General features: G+C 40.0%; 1 protein-coding gene across 1 annotated transcript in view; it reads left to right on the plus strand.

The window, feature by feature from the left end:
* Nucleotides 1-831: 831 nt before the first annotated feature.
* The window catches only part of TBX20 (T-box transcription factor 20), a 49,854-nt gene continuing 23,156 nt past the window's right edge, over nt 832-27,529 (plus strand). Inside the window, exons 1-6 of the mRNA XM_038391417.2 lie at nt 832-1,250; nt 4,917-5,151; nt 7,664-7,828; nt 14,596-14,704; nt 19,327-19,485; nt 24,843-24,919. Of these exons, the coding sequence (XP_038247345.1) occupies nt 1,124-1,250; nt 4,917-5,151; nt 7,664-7,828; nt 14,596-14,704; nt 19,327-19,485; nt 24,843-24,919 (872 nt within the window). The 5' untranslated portion in view covers nt 832-1,123. The remainder of the gene's footprint in view (nt 1,251-4,916; nt 5,152-7,663; nt 7,829-14,595; nt 14,705-19,326; nt 19,486-24,842; nt 24,920-27,529) is intronic.

A 27,529-nucleotide genomic window follows, 5' to 3' on the forward strand; every position in this document is an offset into this window, starting at 1 on the left:
AAAAAAAGTTTGTTAGGGATTAGGTCCTCTCCAAATGAATGAACGAATTTTCAGGTAGGTGCATTTGTCAGCTGTTGGAAATGGTTGTGTATTGTATCTATCATTTTGAAAGAACCAAGCTCCTTGTCTATTTGTATCTGGTGCAGAAAAGTGTGTAGTGCATTGCAATTGGGCATGACAAGTTTCAGGCTGGAATCTGTTCCCAGGTAATGAATGAATCCCATCCGGGTATAAGAACGCCTTTCCTACGTTTTCGGCTGGAGAGTGCAATGTAGCGAAAGTAAAACTGGGCCAGGAGGCCACTACAAAATAGGCGGGGGCAGGGGTGTCTGTAACATACAGTGAGCGACCATCCCAGCTGTGGAAAATGCATCTCTGCCCATGGGCAAAGCCTGGGCTGGAACGCGCGGCGGTCCCCTAAAATCCAACCTCCCCGGTTGTCCTTCCAAGCTGCGATTGCTCGGAATAGCTTGTGTGGGTGACCCGCTGCAGTTTATCGGCTCGCCCTGCGCCGCTCCTTCCTTTCCTCTTGGCTAGAGACATAAGGAAGGCAGGGAGGGGAGTTTAAAGAGCTGAGCGCTCCCTCCTCCCACGTCCTATCGAGAGGATCAGAAAGCCCTTGACGTGGCCTGGAGCCGATTGGCCAGCAGCCGATAGGATCTCTGCGGCCAGTAAATTAAGGCGGAGGAAAGTGTGCGACTGATCGCAGTGTCCACCCTTCTGCCCTCTGAGCCACTCCGGGCTCCGGCTCCCACCCGCAGAGAGTCGCCGCCGGAGCCAACTCGCTTCTCTCACACGCAGCGAGCCATCTAACGCAGCGCCCGGGAGAGGATGGTGACAGTTTAACCTAATCCCGTCCGGGGCCTTAGATCCGACCCCGCGGGCGTTGTGAAATCCTAGTTATTCTCCATACACATAAAGTGGTGAGCCCCGCAGTGTCTCCTTGCCTCCCCCGGCCCCGCAAGCTCTCCTAAGTTTGGTTCCCGGGCCGAGTAGCCGGCTCCGTGTTCTCTTGGTTGGCTCCGCTGCTTAGTTTTGTAGGATTTTTATTTGTTATTGGCTGGAAGCTGGGGATCAATTTAAGACCTTCTTGCTTGGTGTGTGTAGGATTTACTCTGTGATCATGGAGTACACAGCATCCCCCAAACCTCAGCTCTCCTCCAGAGCCAACGCGTTCTCCATTGCTGCTCTCATGTCAAGTGGAAGCTCGAAAGAAAAGGAAAGTGCAGAGAGCACCATCAAACCTCTGGGTAAGTTGTATTCCTGGGCCGTTCCTTTCTCAGCCGCAGGACCGGATCCTGGGTCGGTCCTGCCCGAATGGATCTCTGATCCTTTACAGGAAGCAGGTAGCTAGAGAGGAATGAAGCCAAATATCTGTTGGGAGGGAGGGGCGTTGAGGGTCACTTAATTCTTTGAAAGTCAGGATACAGTGTCGCGAAGCCAACAGATGCGAAGCGAAGAAAGTAAAGGAAATTGTTTAAATTCTACGCGGCAGATGTGTGAGGAATCCAGGCTGAGTTTGGTCCATGTTCTGGTTTTCTTTGTGTGTTCTTTTTAGTCTGGTCAAAGAAATACTAACGCATTTGAATATTGTCTGTCCATTTTCCTATATTTTAAAGTGGTTCCTGGTGGCATTGATTACTTTTTTAAGGTGAGGCTTTCCCTCAGAATAACACCAAAACCCAACGCAACCAGTACAGATGTCGCTGAAAACTGAGATTTGGAGGGAGTAATAGTTGCAAAGCTTATACATAAAAGGGCAAGTTAGCCAAGCTGGGATCCAATTTTAGCAAATTATAAAGTTAGATGGCATGATATACACAGTCGTATTTTCATTTGCGTACTTGCATTTAATGGGAGAACATGAGTAATTTTAATACATAACTAGCACCAACAAGAGAATTTTAAATTGCTGTTTAATTGCGAAATTCGCTAGACTGCGGCACAAATCACAGAATAACATTTATATCTTCTGTTTTAAATTCTAATATTTATTTTCCTTACAGAAGCTAAAACCTTATCACAAAGCCATCTTTTTTTTATTACTGCCGTCATTTTCAGTCGAGGTAGTTTAGAACATTAACCAGTAACCGTTTTCTAAATTCCTCCACTTTTAGTTACACTGTTTATTTTACAACCTTTACCATTTATAGAAAACATCAGTCTGTGAGGCAGAAGGCAGATACGTTTCTCTCCACTCATGTGAATGATGCAAGAGACATTACTTTAAATTGTTATGTAAATTACCTGTACTTTAAAAAGTACAACAAACAAAACCCGAAAACAATTATTACGCTATTGTTTGCAGGTTAACAAGAGCTAACGAAATTATGTAAACCGTTTTGAACGTTTTTGTTTGTTATCCTTTGATTACTTAGCCTATGCACCTTGTGAGAAGCAAAAATCAGTTTATTTACGTTTAGTACATAATCATTCTGAATAGTAAGTCATTGTGAGTTTCAACAAATGAGTTCACTTACGATTATTTAAACCCTTTAGGTTGCATCCGATGAAGTGAGCTGTAGCTCAAGAAAGCTTATGCTCAAATAAATTTGTTAGTCTCTAAGGTGCCACAAGTCCTCCTTTTCTTTTTTTGCGAAACCCTTTAGTGAATCTGATTCAAGACGACCGAGTTGAACGTCGAGTTTTTTTATGCCTATATCCAGACACTCGCAGAAAATTACAAAAAAAGAGAAAAAAAAAAAGAAAAAAAAAGACTTTCTCCAGAATGGTAGGGTCTAGATTAATAGTATTAAACCAAAAATTGGAGGGATTAAGTATTGCCAGATCGCTTGATATCTGCTACATCTAATAAAGTTATACGCTAGCTGATCTACAAATCTTTCCTGTGTTTTAAGTATTCTTTTTGTTTTCTAATTTTTGGTTTATGATAGGATGTAGGCCGGATACGTTATAAAATGTGTGCTTGACACAGAATGCAGTATTTAACTTCCCTTTTGGATTATTCACTGCTTTTGTCTATGTCTGCTGGAAACACTTCTTCAAGTCATATTCGATTTCTTCTCATGTTCCAAAACACATTAAAAGTCATCTAGTTCACCAAATATCCTAATTCGATATTTGTATTTTGAGGATTTGGGGGAGAAATCGCTGCCTTGTGATTTTAACAGCGTATTTGTTCAAGTAAAATTCGCTTGAGTCTGGAGATTCAAATAGTATGACAAGCATATTGCTGTATTTTTGATCCAAGATCATATAAAATGAAACCAGGACAGTGGAGTTCGTTAAAGTTCTAACATAACATGGAAGAGATTATTCTAATAATAATCTCTCTTTGAATTGGCTTCGTTTCAGATGAAAATTAAGTTAAACTATTAAATGTACTTTACAAAACTTGTAAGGTTTTTTGAAGTAAGAAAATAATAGTTTGAAATGTTTGCACATACATTTATCCTAGACAAAATATTAATAGCATGGTCTCTGTATTATCCATAATTTACTGATGGGCAAAATATCCCAACGCCAGATATAGATTATTTTTAAAACCTCTTTTGAGGACGCCAGTTTCCAAACAACACATTTGCATCGTTTGTTTAATAATCATGTATTCTGATAACTATACTGACTGCTTTCAGAATGTGTTAGCTGTATTTTTCTTCTCTTTCCTTTACTGTAAGCTCAGTCGTTTAAATGATTTAAGGCGAAGTGTTTGGTCCACCTTGTTAGGATACCTGCAAAACTGTAATTATAACAAAGGGGAGCGGGGAAAGAGCAAGAATGAGTCTCAGCAAAGACTTCAAAATCCCCTCTTACTGTGTTGGCTTCTGTTTTGTAGTTATATCTACGCCGCCCACAAACACTTTCTACCCACAAAATATCTTCTGCATCACACTCAAGTAGTTTCTTTTTTAAGGATTATGATAATGGGAACAATTAGAAAACCCTCCTGCATTCAATCACACTGACTTGCGCAGTCTGCCCTTATCAAAACTGGAGCCGAATGCTCCTGTTTTAATGAGAATTAGTCATCTTGTGGTCAGTGGCAAAGTGACCTTTCCACTGAAATCCCCTATTAGCAGGAGATATTGGACAATCAGCTTTCCTGTGTGTTTGAAGTGCCCTCCGCGCAAGGATCTCTGGTCACACGAGGGTAGAAAACCAGTGCAAATATACAGTCAAGTCACTTCCCCTGTTGATTATTTTCTTCTGAAACTTTTAACCTAATCCGGTTCTGTTGATTCCTTCGGAAGCACCAGGCACCAAGACAGGATACTGGGCTAGATGGACCTTTGGTCTGACCCAGCGTGGCCCTTCTTATGTTCTTCTCTGAACACTCAGTTCTGGAAATGCTTTCTGGGCTCGGGGAGGTGGGGGAAACGTCACTGTATATAAATGATCGACATTCTTGAGATTCAGATGTAGGGAAAGCCGGGGGTTTCTCTCCTCCGGTCCTGAGTCCCTTTAAGGGAGAAATTTCCCAGCTTCCTATTTTTGCGACCTCCCGTCATTAGAGAGGCGAGCATGTCCATGATCCTGAAAGGGCTGCATTTGTTTCCTCCATTGGAAATACTACAGCAGAAAGCAGTTCATGTTCTGTCTCTCCAGTAGGTAATATTCCCAGGGACCATGATTCCCTCCCCCCAAGCTAGTTTAAGGGATTCAGTGTCCCTGTGACACCAGGATAGCAGTCCCTTTAAGAGGGACTCCGAGAATCAGGCCCATTTTAAGACGTCTCAAGTTACACTCCCAAAAATCTTTAGTGACTTTGGAAAGACTTGGCCATGTACAGTCGTTTAGATTTAGACAGGAGCCCATTGCTCTACTGGCTCCTGATGGAGTCCTTGTCTACACGGCTGAGAACCTAAATGCCTTATATTTCAGAGCAATGATCCTTTCTCCTCATTGTCATTTCCCGCTCTCTCTCTCTCTCTCTCTCTCTCTCTCTCCTCTTTCAGAACAATTTGTTGAGAAATCCTCCTGCGCTCAGCCCCTGAGTGACTTGTCCAGCCTGGATCCCCACGGGGAGTTCAGCGCCAGCCCTTCCGCCCTCTGCACCGAGCCCCTCATCCCCACCACCCCCATCATCCCCAGTGAGGAGATGGCTAAGATCTCCTGCAGCCTGGAGACCAAAGAGCTGTGGGACAAGTTCCACGAGCTGGGCACCGAGATGATCATCACCAAGTCTGGCAGGTAAGGCTGGAGAGCAGCATGGGGCGGGGGGGGGGGGATGCAGGAGGGGGGCTGGTTTATTCGCCCCGTTTTCTGTGCGGCCGGCCTGTTCCCAAGGGGCTTGTAAAGAAAACCCCAGGGAATTACAAAAAAAAAAAAAAAAAATGCGGCCAGCTGCTGTAGGATGGAGGGGAGTGATGGAGGGGAGCAGCCCGCAGGAGCCCAAGGGCCCTGGGACTCGCTGGGGCCAGCAGGCAGCGCCCGGTGCTAAGGCGGGGCGGGGGAGACTCTGCTTGCAAAGCACAAGCTTATTCTTGCCCCGGGTGCGTCTCAGCTGGGAAGGGAGGTGCCCAGCCCGCGGGATGGGTCGCTCCCCGGGGCCTCTGAGCAATGCTTCCCCCCCTCCCCCCCCCCAGCGTCATCCTCCCAGTTTGCACCGTCTGCACCCAGTGCTAAACTATTGCACGCATTTCCCGCTCCCAACCCGCGACGTGGTCAAAAATACTATTCGACATTTGTTTTTCGACTGACAAGTTTGACCCCCAACTCCCAAAAGAAACAAGTATGTGTTTAGCAAAAATCCCATTTATTTTAAAATGCTTTGCCGTGGGTTTACGAGAGAGTCCCTCAGCGCCCCCTGCAGGCCCTATGCCAACACTATGCCTCATGCTCAGAGGGAGAGGGCCAGCTGGTTTTTTGTCACACAGACACCATGGAGCTTCCTGGAGAGGAAAGCTCCTGGTGCAATCCGCTGACCGATCAACAGCCCATTACCTGCAGGTGTTACCAGATTGTGCTGGAGGTATCGTACCTAGTGCTCCTGGGAAGCGGGGTAGCTGTTGGGAAGGGTGCATCGTTCAGTTTCCCCCCACCCACTGATCCTCTTAGCTCTTGTACAGGAGAGTCCCGCCTTTCACTTTGGAGAGGCATGCTTCCCATGCCATTAGCATTGAGCGCTTGTTGGTTCTGATCCTGTGAGTAGAGGTTGCTCCCAAACATTGGCCCAGATAGACAGGCTCAAAAGCACTGAGAGAGGTACAATGAATTAGATCGTAATAGGCAATTTGTAAATGCAGGAAAGAACTTCAGATGCATTTGTGGAGACCTTAAAAGCCTGAGGTTCCAATGTCCCTTTTGCAGATTTTTGATAGATGCTTTTCACTTTGCTCTGTCTCCTTTCCTTTATAATTTAAGAAGTAACCTCCTCCAGCCCCATCAAAGGCTTCCAGTGATTTCACTGGGTTTTGGATTTGGGGCCCTACTGATTTAGGGGACATCTCTCTGCTTGGGAAAGTGCCTGTAGAGTGTAGACTATGCAGATCGCAGAGTCTGTTCTATGGTTGTGCTGATCCTGATCCCATTGAAATTAATTGCATGACTTCCCAATGATTCAGTGGGTAAGTTCAAACCCTTTGTTGACAATTGGGCAGGATCTAGTGCAAAAGATTCTGAAATAACAAGAGATAAGCCATAATGACCATAGACTTCAGTGGAAGCAGAATTGGGCCCTTTATTAGTTGTAAACCAGAGCAACATTAGACAGGTGATCTTTGTGAATTTATATAGTTTTTATATAGTTTTTATATAGTTTTGTGATGTTATGTTACATAGTTTTTAAAATTTTTACTTTGTGTTATAACTTTGTAGCTGTGTATTTGTGCACACACAGAGAGAGCCTGGAGAAATAAATCATAATATAAATTTGACAAATGTCTCCTTTTTAGGTTTACAACTCATGTGCAACTCCCCCATACTTATTTTAAGTTACTCATAAATTTCTCCAGTAAAAATATGTTGGGTTTTAGGTCAGTCAAAAACAGTTTTGAAAATTCACAATTTCTGTTATGTTTGGTAGCTGTGTAAGTCACTTGGTAGTAGTTTAATTCCCTGATAATATGATTTTTGTAAGTATCAAATAGCAATGCATGTTTTGTGTTGTAACGTCAGGTGTAACATTTGCAATTGGAAGTGCACGTTTTTATTACTTAAGCAATTTAAAATGCCATTTTTGGTAAATATTGGAGCGTTTAGTCTTAACATTAATTTTTCACCAAAGTTCTTGTAAATAAAGCGCATTTGCTAGAATACTTCTGGAAAACGTTAACAGAGTAAAAGCAAATAAGTTCAACATTTGCAGAAATACTAATGAAAATAGTTTTTGCAGTATTTTCTCAGCTCAATATATATATGTATATTTTTGAAAAAATCACACTGTGTCTATAGGAATGATACTCTGAAATTCGAATAATTATACTTTAACTCCTAGGCAGAAAGTATATATCATATAAAAATTTATATTTCCTCCTATTTCAAAAAATTACTCTAATTTCAGGGTATCCGTTCTATGTGTATTTTATAGGGGTACAGATGGTTTAAAAGCCCATCAAACTGAAATATAAATATTTTGAAATTTTTCTTTCTTCCTGGTGACTTGAATGTAATTTTTTTTTTTTTAAATTTGGAGTAACATTTCAAAAGCTCCTTTTTCTGCTGCTTTTTCGTATGTTTATTTTCTAATTTCCTTCTATTTCAGGAGGATGTTTCCTACTATTAGGGTTTCCTTTTCAGGAGTGGATCCTGAGGCCAGATACATAGTGCTAATGGATATAGTTCCAGTGGACAATAAGAGATATAGATACGCTTACCACAGATCTTCCTGGTTGGTAGCTGGAAAAGCTGACCCTCCGCTTCCTGCAAGGTTTGTTCATTTCACAGTTGATCTCTCTCTCTCTCTCTCTCTCTCTCTTTTTTTTTAGAAAATGCTGAAAAAGTACCTTTGAATAATCATTCAAAGCTGTTTGCAAACAGTGCTCTAAGAGCCTTAGTCTGTGTCCACTGGAGCTGATGGCAACGCTCCCATTAATTTCAGTGGTGCACTGTCAAGTCCTGTATCCATACATGAGCCAAATATTTGACTTATGCTAGAGTTTCCAAAGGCAAGCAGGATTTGGCCTGAGGATCAGTTACAGAAAATGGTTCTGACAATCAAAAGAGAAGGAAACTTTAGAAAAGACATTTATTTTCCTCTTGTTATGACTTTTTTTTCCTTTGGGCCTCCTTTATAAAGCAATCCAGGTGCCTTCAGCTCAATGCCAGTAGAAATATTAAATTACAGCTTTGATACCATTTAAAGTAGAATTTCTAGATTATTTGCTAACCACTGACCAATGTTTTCCAATTAATGAGTTTACTACTATACTATACTCATCTCTTATGTCACCTAATGTGTATGTATCAAATATAAACACACACATACACATGGGTCATTTTTTCGGGAAATGTAGGATTTCTGAAACTTTGGGATAATAAATAAAGTTAAACAAGTTAACCCCTTTTTCACAATGACCAAAACAGACAGTTCACTTCTAAAACAATTGCCTCACAGCAATTGGTACAACATGGTTGTGAACTCGTTGCGGAACATGTGGGCAGGCAGGTTGCCTCAGCTTCGGTACAGAGCTAGCTAAGCTTCAGCACGTAGGTCTCAATTTATCAGAACATGAAAGCATGTCCTTACATCTGTGCTGAACAGGGTTGGAGTTAAGGACATACTCAAGTCCCACCTACTTAACTAAGACTTAAGCAGATGCCTTGGTGATTTTTCTGAATTGGAGCGTTAGGCTTCTGTCGCGTTTTGGGCTGCAGCCCAGGCCAGTGAGAGGTTGTGTCATTGCTTGTCCTGTAACCCTGCGTGTCTTAAAATGAGCTGCTGCTGTAGCTTCCTGTCTGGATGTTCTCAGCCAGCATATGAGCATGCAATGAATATCTGTGTGGTAAGCCCTGGTTCAGCAACTCTGACTCCAGCAGCCTGATTGTTACACCACAGCCACACTCTGATCTCCACCAGTCTGGGTTATCTCTAAGCCAAGAGACCCCAACATATCCCCAGTCCCGAATTTCCCCCAAACCATCTGCCCTGAAATGTCCAGCCCTCTCCTGGACCACTCAGAGACATAATAAGGTTTGTTTGCTCCCTTAAAGAGTCCATACCCAGCACCTTGCCACATTAACTGGAGTAAGCAACTACTTCACTTCAAACACAGTACTGGGTTAGTTTAGATTAAAATAAAACAAGTTTATTAACAACTTGACATAGGTTAAGTGATGCCAAATAAAAGAAATAAAGGTAGAGATGGTACAAGCAAATAAAAGTGAAAATGCATCAAAAAGTCTAAAACTTAATCTAGCAAGGTACAGTCTTTGTTTAAGATGGTTTCTCTCACCAATTATTTGTTGTCCTGCACGGCCGACTGTCTCTCTGTCAGGACCTTTCTCAGAAATATGAGGTGCTGGTTTCTCTTGTCTTTTTAGGTGAAAGATAAAGATGGAGTCCCTCTCTGACCCTTACATTCCCAAAGAATTGTCTTTGTTCTCAAAGTCAGGAAGGCCTTCTGGGGATTCAGTCTCCTGTGTCTGCCTGAGGGGCAGGAGTCATGTCAGTTCTCTGTCTCTCGAGTTCAGGCTCAAGACAATCCCACTGGTTTAGCTTGATAGCTTTGTTTATGGTTAGTATGTAAATTGAGGTAAACCAATGTTCCTTCTAGGACATACCTGTTTATCACCTTTACTTAGGCTACTCTGTCTTTGTCTTAAACATGCTCCAGTAACACTATACAGAGAAGAATACATAACTTCACATGTAAGGTTAACCCATGCATTTTACAATGACATTAATGACCAGTGTGTTATTAGTTTTGAAATGATACCTTACAATGCATATTTTGTACAAACATCATTGCAGCCATGTGTAGAGTCTGAATACAGGGGTGTTTAGGGTCACAGTCCCAATCCGGCATTGAGAACCAAATGGGTGGACTCCTGTGTCCACAAGGAACCTCTTTGAATTCAATGGGGCTCTGCTTGTGCACTGGGGCCCACCTGCAGAGTTCTAAATGCAGAGCCAGGGCCTTGGACGCTATAAAGACAGGCACATTAGAAATACCTAAAATAGGTAGGAAAAAATGGAAGCATTTTCTTGTATGCAAATATGGGGCCAAATGCAAGCAGTCCTACAGAACACATGACGTCTCACAGACTGCTGATCTCTGGTAGGCAGTTCAGGTTTTGTATCAGTGAAAAAATGTCTATGATCGGATGACAAAGGTACATCAGATTCAGCAAGTTATCAGTTTTCTTTTTCTTTTTCTTTTTTATTCATTAATTTGTATGTGGTAGCACATAAGGGCTCCAATTGGATCAGGATCCCATTTTGCTAGGTGTGTACAAATACAGACCAAAAAAGATGTTTCCTGCCCCAAAGCGTTTACAGTCAAAATAACATCAATAATAATAATTCAGGAAAGTACACAAATGGCCTTAGGGCAGGATTCTTGGTTTCTTGCATCCAGTGTATTTTGGATCCCTTTAGATATGCTAATAATCCATATGTTGGTTTTGTAGCTAGCTAATATAGATTATCTCAATAAAAAAATTCAAAGTAATATATTATGTGGACATGAAGAGGCTGATCTCACACCGACTGAGCTTGTACTGACTTGTACTGACTTTGACGGGACCACGGGCAAGCTCTATATGATTTTATTAGTAGTATTGTTTAAAGTTTGTATTGTGGCAGTACTTAGATGTCCCAGTCAGAAACAGTATCTGTACAAACATATGGCAAATGACAGTCCCTGCTTCATTTTCATCATGTTTAACCAAAACAATATTGATCATAAACCAGGCTATAGGTTGTTCTTTTATCCCTTCTGTTAACATAATAATTTGCTGCTTACTCACAGTTTTATTTCTTTTTGAAAAATATAATATTTCCTTGTGGAAGAATATCTGTAAAATATGGCAGGATTTGGGGAGCTCTGGTGAATTTGTGTTACACTGATCTGTTGCTGGTTTTGGAGTGTCAATGCTAACATTTTATCAAATAAGATCTGTTTAAATGTATTGCTGCAAGTAAGTAATTGATAACTGTTATTTTTTTAAAATGGTATTTACCTATCTGTGTCTTTTTTGATTTCTTGCACCCTTCTCTTTGCTCTCTTAAATCTGAATAATCTGATTGCAGTGTTATGAGCTAAAAACTGCTGAATCCCTTTCTGAGATGCTGTGGGGTCTTGCAGGATTTTATGATAATTGTATATCAACTGTACACAACATTTTGTAGATGTGTAGTGGGAATTCTCACAACTTGGGTAGTTTTGTCATAAATCTCGGCTGCTGACAACACAGGTAAACAAATGACCCTTTCTTTTTTATATTTTTGTGCTGGGTGCACATGATATAAAATTATTTTTAAAACCAAGTTTTTAATACTGTATTTACACCTAATAAAGTTTCAGGGCCTGATCCTGCTCAAATTGAAATTAAAGGTAAAACTCCTATTGACTTAAATTTGAGTTCAGTTCTGCTCCCAATATCAGGAGTCAGTGGTTACATTTTCACCTAAATGATTTCTAAGATCCTAAGCCTGTAAACACACCTGGGCTTTAACTTTAGTAACATGAGACATATAATTGGGGCTACTCCATGTGCTTAAGTGTTTGCAGGATCAGACAGAATCTATGGCATTAAGATGCTGATCCCTCAAAGATATACGTACATGCATAACTCTACCAACTTGAATAGTCTCAGTGACATCAATGAGATTATTCATGGGAGAACAGTTATGCAGATGTGTAAATTGCTTCAGGATTAGGGCCTTAAGGCTTTTCTTTATTTTACTATAAAAATAACTTTCGACACTAGAACAACAATGGTACTTGAAATTAATAAGTACTATATGATGCCACTGGGAAGATTATCCCTTCATGGATCTTCACTACAAATAACAATTATATCCTTTTCTTCCTGCTGTCAACATTTAAATTAAGTTTATGTGACTTGAATAAAAACAATTTTCAGAAAATCCTTGTAAAGCTTTTAAAGTGCTTCTAGGGATAGATTTTTTTCTTTCTGTCTGTCTTACAAGCTACAGAGAATGTTGGAAAGAAATACCAGTCTTAAAAATTCCTGCATGTACCTTTATACTGTACCCTCCCTCTTTCCTCTCCCTTTTTGCATTGAGAAATGTTTTTGCTTCATTGACTTGGCTAGCCTAACAGACCCATAATGGTCTGGGGATTGAATGTGTAATATTTATGCATTTGTAACAGACAGTAACAAAGAAACTTTTTTTATTACATTTTCAAACTTGCAATTTGAGCCCAATTCTGCCAACTTTCTGTCTGTACAAAGTACAAATTAAGTCAGTTAAAAGTCACATGCCTGCAGGGTTCCAGGATCAGGCCCAATATTAACAAACTGAACAAAAGGAAAACGTAATGAATACACTAGAAGGAACCTAAAGTAATCAGCTTAAACCTTGACTACTGTTGCAGGTAATGTAAAATAACTTACAATAAATCATAAATTTATATCAAAATGTGGCTCCTAAAATCTTTGTAAATGGAACTGAACGTCTCATAACAAAGTGCTCACTAACTTCACTGGGAGTACAGTGTATTCCAATGGAATGCCTGTGTTTATTTATTTAATCTATTTGTTCATCAGTTCTCTGTGCACCAGCCGCCCACTATATCTAATTTTGAATCATCCTGCGTTTGGTTTACCAGATCTGGTTATAGGAGAAGTCTGTAGATTGGTACAGTTCAAACATGTGGGGCCATATATTTCTGTACGATGGAAGGCACACGCAAATGTATAAAGAGAAAATTACTTGGGACTAACCAGTGAGTTAAAATCCAAAAAAGTGTCTGAGATCTATGGTGCCAGAGGCAAAATCTCTGAAGAAAAATCCTCATGGCCAACAGTGCACTTTAATACCCTCCCTCCGTGACTTTCCCATCAGGGTGACTGTTAGTATTCAACCAATGTATAGCCCCCATAGCTGTGGCAAGAGTTAACTGCGTGCGTTTGGTTTAAGGTAACTGTGCCCAGCAGATAAACACAGAATGGTCTCTACTCACTCTCCAAACATACGTCTGAAACAGTTTGGCTCTTTGATCCTAGTTAGTCATATCTTGGTAAGATTGATTCTCTGTGAAAATGGTGTGCAGTATTGCCAAACCCAACCATTCAGAATCATGAGTCAAGCTCCCAAAAATCACAAGACTGGCTTACAAATCATGAGGTTGGTGGGTTCTTTTTTATTTACCTTCTGGCTTTTGAGCCAGTAGGGTTAACATTTTTTATCTCTTCTCCACAACCATGAGGGCTAAAGACCTTTTTTTTTAAATGAAAGCTGAGGTTCTCATGAAATAACATGACTCCAAGAGCTGGGGCTTTAAGATAAACACCATTTATCACAAGTCTCATGATAAAACCATGAGAGTCAACAAGACTGAATATGGTGCACTGTTTTTGCCATCCCACAACCTCTTTCAGATACCAGGGCCTTTCCGCTCAATGGTATACAACTAGCACTCTTTTTGGGGCAAAGAAGCATCTAGAGACGCAATCGTGCATTGAAAGAGATAACTTGTAATTTCTATCATGGGTCTCAGACCTGGCCCACAGACGTAATGGGAGGATTCCAAGATTGGGCCAAATAAGTCAGTTGAAGAGAATGGGCCAGATCCTCAGATGGTGTTAATCAACATTGACTTAAATGGAATAACTCCAGTTTATACCAGCTGAGGATCTGGGACAACTTCCTTTAATTAAAAGTCACAAACAAATAATAGCGTTAAATCATTTTCAGTTACATACAAGTTATATATGCTAAAGAGCCCAGCACTTCTAATTGTTCTGGTCACAACATAAGCCTCTCACATATCCTCTGTCCTTCCTTGCATCCTGCCAGCTTTACCAAGTAGCAGCTTGTTAACTACATAGAGGCAATGATTTTTTTTTCATGTCAAACCACTGTATCTTACGGCAGCCTTTATCTTCTTATTAATGTTATCACAACTAAAGTGACCCAGTGCAGGTGAAAATAATTACCAAGCATAATGTTAATAATAAGAAAAAATACAACTTACCTGGGTTCCCTGACTAGTTCTCTAACTGCAGTATGCCTTTTTCTTTGAGCTGGAGTCATTGTTATTTTAAGCACTTATTAGTACAGCTGCTGGAAGACATGATCATTTTTTCTTTTGGAAAAAAGACATAACAGTGAAATAATGTCTCTATTTTAGATTATTTTTATCTGCTGCTTAGATAAAATTAGTTATGCTTATAAAAGAATAATATGCTTAGTGAATGAGAAAGTCTTTAAAAAGATGGGTTCTTCATTATATTCCAGTGGGTGAAGAACTCAGTCATGTCTTCTATAATTTTTCATTAGTCGTTATGGTATTTCATGGATGCAGCTTAAGGGAATCCTATATTTCTTGCTTTGCTTGGTAGATCAGTGTGGTCCTAAGATTTGAGAAAATATCTCTTGGTGAGGCCACTGGATATCATGAAGGCATAAGACTTATTTTAATTTTGTGTGGATACATGTTTATAAAGTCAGTACCATTTACACAAATCTGACTGTAAGACTTCTGTGTTTGTTTGTTTTTTTAGGTTGTATGTGCACCCTGATTCTCCATTTACAGGGGAACAATTATTAAAGCAGATGGTGTCCTTTGAAAAAGTGAAACTGACTAACAATGAACTGGATCAACATGGGCATGTGAGTAACCTACTCTGTGGTAAGGAGTAAAAAAAAAAAAAGACAGCACAAATTAGCTATGAGTCTGTTATGGTATGACATTAATTGGCACACTTCTTGGCACTCTGATCCCATTGGCAAAAGTTCAAATGGGCTTTGAGACTGACCTACCCTTCCACCCTTACAGGTGGTCCCTTCATTGTCAGTGGCAGTGCAATGGCAGAGGCTTGTGGGAAAGTTTGTACTCATTGGTTTGCCCTCTGCTGGAGATGATCAGATGACTTCAGACTCCCTGGCTTGTCAATTCAACACCTTTCATCAGAGTCACATTTACCTTTGGTGGGAAATGTGTGGCATTACGACCTTGTGAATTGTCTAACTTGGTGGGAAGAAGTCCTGAGGGAAGCCAAGCCTGAAGAGTAGGCTCAGGATGGGAGGGTTTCCTGTGTAAGATTTAGACTATGTAAATCAGTGTTAATAAGTGAGACCCCAGGAATGGAAAGCTGGTTTTGAAAGATAAAATATGGAGGGAGGAGGCATGTGAGATATGGACTAAGGAAACTGAGGCATGGGGATATCGGACTTTGGAGACCTCCTCCTCCTACAGTGGGTTATTTACTGCTTTTTCAGAGTGTTTGATAAAGCAGGTTGCTGTCTGAATTGTCCAGTAGGAATATTTCCAATATGAATGAGAGTTTTAAGGACAGCAGGGTTGAGCCAAAGCATTTTCATGGGAAATACCTCCTGAAAGCAAAAAAAGAAAAGAACAGATGCCAACACACTATTCTTTTCGAAAGAGCTGTAGGTATATTTTTCTTAAATCCTCCCCCCCACCACTTTTCTGGCTAACATGTTTTTGTTTTTGTTTTTTGCTCTTGTTCCATAAGAGATCTCTAGAAGCAAAACCGGTTTTTTGTTTTTGTGTTGTTTCAATGAGCGTAGGATCATGCCCTAGGGTCTTGATCCTGCAATGAGATCTGTGTGGCTGAATGTTGTGCATGCATAGACCACTGACATCAGGGAGGCTCCAGGTGGGTAAAGGGATGCCCTTGTGTGGAATTCATTGTAGGAGTGAAGCATTTATTTTCTTAAACGATCAGATTTTATATACAGATTTTATATACATATATACATGTCAGATTTTATTACAGATATAAAAATCTTACATTTTTATATCTGTAAATAAAATCTGACAATCTACATGCTGTAACAAATATATTTTTTGTAAATGCAAGGCAGTTCATTTTAAAAAAATCACTTTCCTGAGCTAATGCTGCAAACTTTATAGTGAAACCCACTTCTGTGAATACCACACAAGGGGACAATCCTGCACAAAGAACACACACTGACATAGCAAATAGTCCGATAGAATAACTACGAGTGCTATTGATGTCATCTCCTTGTGAAATTATTAAGGGCCAGATTGTGACTTTCAAAGCAACAGCAACATGTTTGGGAGGGACGTGGATGTGCCCTGAATTTGGCTTTGTCTCCACTACCACTTTTGTTGGTAAAACTTTTGTCGGTCAGGTGTGTGGGAGAAAAACCCCACACCACTGACTGACATAAGTTTCACTACTGCTGCTTGTTGAGGGTGCTTTAATTATGCCACCAGGAGACTCTCTCCCGGTGGCATAGAACAGCTACACAGGACATCTTACAGTGGCACAGCTGTGCTGCTGTAAGGTCCGTGGTGTATACATAGTCTTAGTGGAAGTGGCTGCAACCACTCTACCTGACGAGAGTCAGGCAGCGAGAATGCCTCTGGTGGTGCTGGAGACAGCACCTCCACCTCCTTTTTGGAGGTACAGTCTATGTTCTCCCCCTCATTTGGTTAACTAAAGCATGTAGCAGGATGGAAGGGCCTGTCCGTACCCTCACCCATGGGTACCCTTTTTGCAGCATGTAGTAACATGGCTAGTACTATGACTCCCTCAAATCTTGCATCAAGGAATACAACCACTTGGATCATGACTATCCCCTGCACAGGTGGGGAATCAGAGAAACAAGGCAGAGAACTTTCCTCTTTTCTTGCTCATCTGTGCAGGGAGCCACTAGAGTCTGATCCTAAATCTGCTGGGCACCAATGTACCACAAGATGATGGCATTCCCATAAAGGAAGATCTCACCAAAGACAAAGGACCTGACAATGCACCCCTGTTGCATGCAATACTCCTGTTTATATCCAATGCCACACAAGGACTGTAGTACCAGGTCCAAACGCTGTGAGAAGAACATATTGGCCTATGTATTTATTTTAGAACACTCTCCATTTAATTTTTGTGTCCTTTTATGTTAGAGTAGTTGTCAATATGTAAATATCATCACCAGATACTGTATAGACCTATGAAACAAATTCATTCTATGAAGCCTTTGAAACAGATGGTTCTTTGACTTATGGCAATGATATTTTTGAGTTAAGTAGGTTTGATTTTTAGGCCATCTGAAATGGCACCTTTGAATTTAAAAAGCTCCTTTTCTCTGACTGGTTCTCTTATTTGACCTATTAAAATGTTCATTGCATTTGACAAGCCATATTGGCTCATGAGGGAGTCTTAATGGCCTTAAAATGCCTTAATATTTTAGGTTTTCAGATACAAAAGTTGAAACTATGCTAACCCCTGTTTTTTATGGTCACTTGTTCTTTCCATCCTCTGAAAGACACTTCTGATTGTTGTTACAGGATGTAAAGTATTTATAGAAGGGTTCTTTTTCTGCAACAAAATCCACCTGAAGTGAAGAAATGTTCTTTTTTAATTTAAGCTTAGCATTTGTTTTTCTTCTCTTATTCTGAGATTTCTGGACTTGTATCCTTAGTATACATAACACAACAGTGATGACACTATTTGTATTCAGTCTATGCACTGGGCAGTAGTCTTATCATTGTGTGCATGACATAAAGTTTGTTGCAAGGAAACACACAGTAAAACTCTGCATTTGTATGTGTCTCTGGTTTACATCTTAGAGCTAAGAGTAATTATAGAAATAATATGTTGAACACTTTTGTCTTTCTTTCTATTTATAGAACATTTGTGAATGATTTTTCTCAAATTTATTTTAAAAAGCTGGTAAAATTTTTCACAAATTTCATATTCTTTATGGCTTGCTACTTATGCCTTGCTATGATTGGTTACATATATCACATGGTATTGTTTCCATTCCCTGATTAGATCAGCTCTGAGCATAACTCTTGCATGGCATTTGTGCTAGAGAAACTTGATTGCACGCGTGTTCCCAGAAAATGCACACACAGGGTATCACCGTGGCTTATGAGTAATCATTTCAGCTGGGATTTTCAAAGTAGCCTATGGGAGTTAGACACTAATTTTCTTCAATGGACAATGGGTGCCTAAATCACTTAAGCTACTTTGAAAATAGAGTGCAAGCCAGAGTCAGGAAGAATACTGAAATGGTAAACGTTTGCTTACCACACAAAGCACTAAAACGATGTCTCATTCTCATGATGATTGTAATGCACTAAATTCTGCTCTCCATTGCACATGTGCAACCCCACTGAAATCAGAATACAAGTCAGAGCAGTACTTGGCCCAACGGGAGAAGAAAAAGGTACAGTAGGAATCGACTGATGTAACAAAGCTGATGCAAGAGCACAGCTGTAATGCAATAGGTAACCTGTATTATTTACTGAGTTATCAAGAAAGACTGTGTTTCTCCTGGTGACTTTCAGTTTAACACTTTTCTTTGAATGTAGATCAGCTATTCCAGATGATGTACTGAATTTCCTGTGAGCTCCTTGCAGCCCTGTAAAACAGAACTACCCAATCCCACTGCCAGTTTAGTCTCAAAACTGTGATTATATCTAGAATGAAAAATGGTGCAAACCTAACTCTACGTTTCATTTTTATATTCTAGTATTGTGATTAGAGCTGGGAAAATAGAACTCAGTCCGATGCCAACTGAAGTGAATGGGTGTCTTTCCTATGGTTTCAGTGGGCACTAAAGTCAGTTAATTGGAGGATTAGACAAGAATGGATTTTTTTCCCACAAGCAAATATTAATGAAGAAAAACGGCAAAATTAGCAACAAATATTCCCTTTGATGCGTTACTCATGGTTCTCCTCTGCTTTTTCATTTCTATTAGTTTAGCAGTCAGATTTGAGTATATAGGATAAGCTGCTTTAAAAGCCAGGTTTGCAACATAAGGACCTGATTTATTTTTCCAAAGGGGCCACAAGCTGGCATCATTTTGTGTGTGTTCACAACTTTGCAGTTGCCCACTCCTGTGTGCACACTTTTCAAGCACTCAAACTTGCCCTGGCAGTTAATAACTTCAAACACCCTTGCACATAAGTGATAGAATGTGCACATGTCAAACCTAGCTCCTGGATGAACAAGTGTTAATTCTTGGAGAGAGTGTGCTCAGGAGTCTTGCACAGACATAAAAGGAGGCCATTTTCTGAAATTTATGCCTTAATGGCCTGGTTATCAGAAGTGAGCACCCATTGAAGTCAAAGGAGGTGGGAGTGCTCAGCACCTCTGACAATCAGCTCCTACATATCTACATTTCTGCTGCCATGGTATAGCCCTGTAACTTTAATGTGCACTGGCTTTTTACAGTCATGTTCTGTTCAAGTTGTCTTAATCTTAAACTCAGGACAACCTTTTGTAACTCTTTGCTTCAGATCATTTTGAACTCCATGCACAAGTACCAGCCCAGGGTGCACATAATTAAGAAGAAAGATCACACTGCCTCCTTGCTAAATCTGAAATCTGAAGAGTTCAGGACGTTTATCTTTCCAGAGACAGTTTTTACAGCAGTCACTGCCTACCAGAATCAATTGGTGAGTGTGATGCTAGATCATTTTTAGAACTCTCATTAACTTGTCTAAAGTTCTCTGTGTCAATAAATTCCCCCTTTTAATTCAGCATAGACGTCTCTCTGATGTTAGAGAGCTCGCAAGGACTTTTTTCCTCTCTTTGGGCCTGATCCTACTCGCTTTCCATTCAAGAGTAATTCTTATATACATGTGTACTTCTAATAACCATAGGTGCTGGAACTAGGGGTGCAGCCCAGCTTGACGTGGTTACCATTAAATCCAGGGTTTACAGTTTGGTTCAATGGTTCTCAGCACCCCAACTATACAAACTGTTCCAGCGCCCCTGTTAATAAGGTCAATGGATTAATAGAACAACGGCTACTCATAGAACAATAAGAATTATTCACGAGTAAAGGTTACAGAAACAAGCCTATTAGTTATCTTTATTTCTATGTGTATAAAGCTGTGGCCCATTATTGTTTATTAATTTTCAAATTAACCCTTTCAGTTCACCTTGGGGCTGTTCCAACTTCCAATGATTCTATGTCAGAGAGCTTTTGGCTGAGCTATACCCTGGCTTGGATATATTGACTGACTGGACTTTAAAAATTGACTAATTAAGCTACAAGGGTAAAATGTAAGGGAAACAACCCAGAAATATGCCTTTCTCACACTGGCTAGATTATACCAGTTATACATTTGAATATCAAACTGGTATGCCAATGAATAACATTCACAAAATGGACTAGGATCATAACAATGGAGCCTGCTTTTAACATTGGATGTAATAAGTAAACTTAGGAAGTTTGTAAACAATTGGATGAAAACACTTCAGTGGGAATTGGGTAAGGCCTTTAATATTGAAGTCAATAGAAAGACTCCTGTTGACTTTTCTGGGCATTGGATCACATCCTAAAAGAGAATAGCTAACACACTTGAAGGAGTAGCTACTTTTTTTCCTACGTTAAAAACTTTTAGATTAGTAATGTGCCAAATACCTTCCCAGATGTTTGGATTGTATGATCACAGACTCAGAGTACTCTGTCTAAAATGTACAGCATTTTCTAACAGAAAACAAAACTTCCAGTTGCGGTAAATGGAATGAAGCTACTGTGTGTTGTAGAGAATAAGCAATGTAAATAAATATTGTATTGTACCGTAGGCACCTCTTTAGATCATATTCATAGAGTGTAAGGCCAGAAGGGATCACTAGCTCATGTAGTCTAACCTACTATTTTAAAAATTCTTTCTCTAAGGATGTGACTTGATCTTACAGTTATGATATGCACTAGCTTGATATCTGCCCCAGAGCTCAAAATGTTTCCATTTAAACTCACATTTATAACTGAATGCAAAAGAAAATTAGTCATGCAGTAATCTTGATAGTACACCAGCAAGAAATTTGTTTAGAAAAGGGCGTTCAATTGACTTTCTGTAGAAATCAGCCAAAAAATCCAATTTAAAACTTTACTGCTGTACAATAGATTGGTGCTTATCGCTGACATTTAGATCATGGCCATTTCTAAACAAAACTTCCCTAAGTACATACAATGAATACTGCAAAATTTCTCAATGGAACATCTCTGGAACCCCTAGAGATTGATGCTGTCATTCTATTTATGACAAATGAAAATGGAACATTTTTTCATTTCTGCCATTTCTTTCCTTGCTGTTTTAAGGGGGGTTGATTACATTTCTGCAGGTTATTAGATAAAAGCTAAATACATTACACTTTCAACAAACTATCTCATATTTTAAGATTTAAAGGGCATACATTTGTTTAACAGTCAAAAAACTGCTACAGAGTTGAATTGTAGGTCAAATTTCATTTTTAAATGCTTTCTAGCAGATGTGCTTCTGATTGTTTGTGAGACAGTCTCTGAGGATAAATGTTATTTCTATGTGAGATCAGAAATGGTTGTGAGTCCCATGTGGAATGGTTTCAGAGTAGAAGCCGTGTTAGTCTGTATTCGCAAAAAAAAAGGAGTACTTGTGGCATCTTAGAGACTAACAAATTTATTTGAGCATAAGCTTTCGTGAGCAACAGCTCACTTTATCGGATAGGACAAGTTTCACTCGGGGGTTGTCATACCAAGTCATTAGTATTAGACAAATGGCAATCTGATTAGCACAAAAATAGATTTAAGTAGGTTTCCCTCAAGATTCCTGGATTCATAGATTCCAAAGCCAGAAGGGACCACTGTGATCATCAAGCTGCCCTTCTGTAGAACACAGGCCATAGAAAAATTCCCCCAAATAATTACTTGAGCGGATCTTTTAGAAAAACATCCAATCTTGATTTAAAAATTGTCAGTGATGGAGAATCCACTGCGATCCTGAGGAAGCTGTTCCTATGGTTGACGTGATTTGCCCAAGCCTACACAATGTGTCAGTGTCAGAACTAGTGGTTTCGGGAGGAGTCCTGTCCCAAATCGGGCTGAAAAATCTAAATCTCAAAATTTTTCATGAGCCTGGTTTGGATTAATTGAAACATTTTGTTCTGATTTTGACCTTTTTTAAAAAAATATAACCTCCCCCTAAAATTTCAAAACAAAAAGTTGCTTTGAATCAAATTATTAAACTTTTCATATCAGAAATGTCAAAACGGGACATTTTGACAAATTTGAACTTTATTGCAAAACTGTTTTGAATTGGGAGATTTGTCGAGATCAACCCTTTTCTATGCACCGTTTCGGTTTTGAAAAATCAGCATTTTCCAAAGGAAAAAAAAAGTTTCATCAGAACATTCCCAACCAGCGCTAGTGATTATCATTTATTTGCATTATGGGAATGCCTAATAGCCCCAACTGAGATTGGGGCCCCATTGTGCTTGAATAACCCATACTAACACACTATAACTCCTTGTCCTCATAAACCTGCATAATAAGAGTCAGTCCCTGCCCCCAAAAGCTTGAACTCTAAATAGACAAGGCAAGGAGTAAGAGAGGAAACAACAGCACAGAGAGTTGAAGTCACTTGCTCAAGGTCACACAGCAGGTCAGTGACAGAGGTTGAAATCCAGACCACACTGAAGTCAATGGGAATTTTGCTGTTGCCATCAATGGAGCCAGGATTTCACCCCAGGTCTCCTGACTGCAGTCCGGTGCATTATCTACTAGACGAGGCTGCCTATATATTTGTAGTTCCTAGTTCCCAGACTTGTTGCAGTCAGATCACTAGACCATACCTTGCATTTGTATAATGTAGATAGCAACTTGAAAAAAACCCATCAGTCCTCCTTTGCTTCCCCTAGTTTTCATAAGCCTTGCCTCCCACTCCTCTGACTTCCTGCCCGGAAGAGTGGTCTCTCAGAATGGAGAGTCAGATTTGGCTGTAATCTTCTCTGGTTTCAGATGAGTCACCCAGCACTAATATATCCTTGCTCTATGAAAGCATGTGAACAACAGGGAGTTGGAATTGCTTGTTTTAATTTCTGAACCTTCAAGGCCCATTTTTTAAGCAACGTGGTGACCAATATACTACAGGCCTTTTACGGGGAGCCCAGGATGAAATTGGTGATGATTCTTGAGTAGTGCTAATCTCTGTTAACATAGGAGATTCTGAGTGCCCTGGACTCTCATTGGCTTCAACTGGACCTGATGGCACTCACAGCTTTGTGAGAGATGATCAGGCTTCAAACCCTTGCTTCCAGTAGCCTTCTAATTCCATCAGGGCAAAATATAATCTGATTTTTGTTGCATCCTTCGAAATTTTAAGCACAGAATCTGCCTATTGAAAGCAAAAGTACAGATTTGATCAATTTTATCACAAAACCAATTGAAACCATCAATGACAATTTTGGGTAGATGGATACACAAAGAATTCTTTACAATGACTCAACAGACAGTATGACAGCAGGGGACAAAATTTACTGGACAATATAACTCAAATAAAACACATGAAGGCAAATCCATCCCTGGTGTAAGCCAAAGCAACTCTATTGGTTTCTCAGAATGACTGCAGTTTTTCCTTTAAAGTCTTGAAGAGCCAGGGATATCTTGGCCAAAGAGCGTCTCTTCTTATTCTGTTCCTACCCCTTACCACACTCTTACACCCATATTTTACACAACTATATAAATGGATTTGGATGGAGCAAATTATTGGCAGAAAATGGCACCCGCATCTGCTTGCATAACATAATTTTGCTTTAAGATCAATACATATTTAAAGAGCTCCTAGATAAGTTTTAATCACATTAAATGGCAACAAACACAAATTCTACCTTTTTTCCCCACAGTTGCTTCTGGAACAAAGCTCCTGTCTATTATGTTCTGTTCTTTGCATTTTCTGGTTTCTCTGTCTTCTCTAATAATGCCTATAAAGTCCATAAGGGTATTTATGTTCTATACATATAAAGGGCCCGATCCTGAGACGTGTGGAAGACATTCAGCAGCTCTGAGGATCAGGCCAGGAAGGCTTGGAGTTCTCAAAGGAAGCTTTCTTGCACATCTCTTTTGAAAATGAGAGGCTGTTGCTGTTTAAGCCAATAGCTGAATTTGAAGCAGGGGAGAAAGTTTTTGGTTGTAAGATATCCAATCTCGTAAGACTGTAATTGTTTTAGTAGGGTCACTCTTTTAACTCAGTCTTACCAAATCTGGTTTTAACTGTGACGTTTGCCGCCACCTCTGTACAAAACAGTGCCAGTGTCTCTGTGTGTGGTTTATTAGGCTCGGCTTGGACCAGTTATATTAAAGTCAAAATTATCGGGGCTGCTTGAGACAATGCTTTAAAATCAGCAGGGCCAGCAGGTTGTGGGTCCTTCCCCCTCCAAAGTAAGTTGCAATGCCAATGTAGTATTTACTGCTCTTGTTTCAGTGCTGCATGTATGACCTGCTTTGGGCTGATGGAGATTGTTTCGGAGACAATAGCTTGAGACTCCTGTTGAATCAAAATATTTCCCTCTTTACCATAGCCACATATGGGGCACCTCACAGGCTCCCCCTGCTTCTGTTTAAATCTACTATTCCCCTATCTCCCTCCATCAATACACACAACCCTTTTGGACCCATGACCTAGCCCTGCCTTGTCAACTATCATGACACTGGACTTTGGAACAGATGCCAGAAAGGAAGCCTGATTTATCCTCTCACTTACATCAGTTTTACACCAGTGTAATTCCATTGACTTCAGTGGAGCGATTTATCGTGGTATGAGAGGAGACTCAAACTTTGAATCTTGAGCTTTGACTCTGGTGGTGCCAATTCAGTGGCTTCACAGAAGCCCCCATATTTGCTTGATCCCACCCAGAGAGTAGTCATAAAAGAAATGGGAATGTGGATACACGTAACTGTGAGGTCATGAGGATGGACTGGTAAAAACTTTGTACACCGCAATACCTTGGTGCCACAATCATGTTGTGTTGCTCTTTTCTGTGTTTCCAGATAACCAAGCTGAAAATTGACAGCAATCCTTTTGCTAAAGGATTCCGGGACTCTTCCAGACTCACTGATATCGAGAGGTAATGGGGACTTTCTGTTTACTTTCCATGCAGATAAGATAAAGAGAAGAGAGAGTTTGTAGGAAAAAGCATCCTTTCAACTCCTGAGGAGCTGTGCATTTTAACGTTATCTTGTTGCATATAGTAAGTCTCCTCCACCTCCTTTAAAAATGCATATAAAACTTATGAAGACAGAGCTATTTTGAGCCTTGACAGCTGCTCCAGCTGAGCCTGATCTATTCCTCTCTCTGATACTGTTTCTTAAAGGGGTCACTTTTATGGCTTTCCTTTTTCTTAAACTGCAGAATGCAAAGCATCCTTCTTATCTTGCCATTCAGTCCTATTGAAGGTGATGAGCTGGGCCGCTGGGAAATGTGATCTATGGTACTGTAAAAAAAAAAAAAGCTCTTGTATTGTCTACTGTTCCCCAAAAGGAAAAAGAAAATGTGTGCTTTCCAAAATATACTGTTAAAATTGCATTAACATTTCTGCCCCTTTGGCTCCTAGCACTTGGTGTAGCTTTTATGTGACCCGTTTTAGAAGTCCCAGTTATGGAAGTCAGCAAGTGCTGCTGTCAGTACAAATCCATAACCCTCATTTTGATGGAAGAGATACTACTTTTGTTTAATTTTAGATTGTACTGCAAGCTTCATTCTGGGGGAGAATGTGTCTGGAGACTGCTATGAAGTTTGTGTCTATGAGTTGCCTCTGTAGTCAGTGGATACTTAGCCTTGTCATGTGACGAGGGCATTAACACAGACCCATGTTGGGTGCAAAGGACTAGGAAATAAAGTTCAGTTTCTTATCAGTGTTTCTTTAGGTCATGCCTTTACTAGACAGAGCCATATGTAAACTAAAATTTTGGCAAAAATGGATCAAATTAAGCCACCAGACTCCTTCAGTCTGGAAGAGGATCTTACAGAGAACTGAAGGAGGTGGTTACAGCACTTTCAAAATTTCCTAGAAGCAAGTGATACTGGGAAAAGACTGAGAGAATAAAATCCTCTAGAGTCTACACTCTATGTGTGGCTGGCCCAGAAGCACTGATGATCTACAGCAGTGTTTCCCTACGACTGGTACATGGACCGGCGTCGGTCCCTAAGATCTCCCTGATGCAGTTTAGGAAGGCAGCAACCTGGCATAAAAAAAATGGAGAAACATTGATCTATAGTTCATTCCTGTGTGACCCTGAAGGGGATTGCAAAGTGCTATATGAAATCATTACAAAATGTCAGGAATGCTTTGATCCCAGCAAGAATATTACTTGAGGAAAGGCACATTTTTTGTGTAAGAAACTGGCTGTCAGGCAAGATCATTGACTATTAGCTTTATTACATAGGTATGTAATGTAAGTCATGTGACTTTAAACAGTTAGACGGATGAATTAGAGGCTGAATTATGAGTGGTATAATGGAAAATTAGGGCAAAGAACAGTTACTGTGATAAATGGTGTTTGCATAACCCAGGAAATATTTGCAGGGCAAGTGAAAACTGCTTTCCAAATGAAAGTCTTAGTAAGCAGTGAACACCTGAAGTTCATCTAATTAAAAAAGCATGCCATGGCATAATGACAGCAGACTAGGGTAAACAAATTGCAGTGACCAGATTTGTTTGACAAGTGATAGTAGGAAGAGCAGAGGACTACCACATGATCCCTTTCCAACACTAAATGTGATCATCTCAAACAGGGAACCCAAAAGGCCCAACAAGAGCATGAGAGAGTAATTCTGACTAGGCAGCCAACAGAAAATGCTTAGGCACCTCCAGGCATATAAACGGATTGGGACTATAGAGATGAAATTGCTGGCTGTGAAGGGAGTTTTTACAAAGGACATCCTAAAATAACAGCACATGGCATGTAGTCAGGGAAGTCAAGCATAATCCACGGTGCCATTTTGATTATTGAGAAGTGTGAGAACAGAGCCTGAAACAGCCTATCCTGGTCAGGCATGAATGCTGCCATCAAAGATAAGGTATCCAAGTATAATACCAAGTGTAATACAAGAAATGGAATGTGAAAATCATGAAGCCACAGGAGATTCCTGATTTTCCTTTAGTCCATGGCTGGCTCACATGTATTTTTCAATTAAATGGGAAAGTGTCCATCTTATTAGTGGCCTATGGCATTTTAAAAATTACCCTGTTGCACAACACATCAAGTAGCAAGGTAGTAAAAGTGTAACACACAAGTGTGCTGATAAGAGACTGGTTGAAGTTTTTTATTTATTTCCTATCCTTATTCTAATGGATCAGAACTGTAAAAGGTTTTTTCTGTTCGTAGACATTAAAATACCCAAGCATGTTACAATAGGAAATGTAATGTCTATAAGTGTTACTTCTGTAAGCTGCACATCTGCAATCATAGTATAATATGTTTTTATAATAGCCAATGATAGCACCATCTAAGGCGGGGTAGTCTATTTTTTGTCAAGGTCCAACTTTCTTGGTCAAGGTATAGTCAGTGTCCAGACTCCAGGGAAAATAATAATTATAAAATACTAAGTAAATAAAAAATTTTTTGGGTCTGTTCAAAAGCACCTGGTGGTCCGGATTTGGCCTCTGGTCCACCTATTGACTACCCTGGGCCTAAAATGACAGCTAAATAAGACAGACAGAAAGAAAAAGAAATAG

Source organism: Dermochelys coriacea, chromosome 2 (assembly GCF_009764565.3).
Source record: "Dermochelys coriacea isolate rDerCor1 chromosome 2, rDerCor1.pri.v4, whole genome shotgun sequence".
NCBI classification, from domain to species: Eukaryota; Metazoa; Chordata; order Testudines; family Dermochelyidae; genus Dermochelys; species Dermochelys coriacea.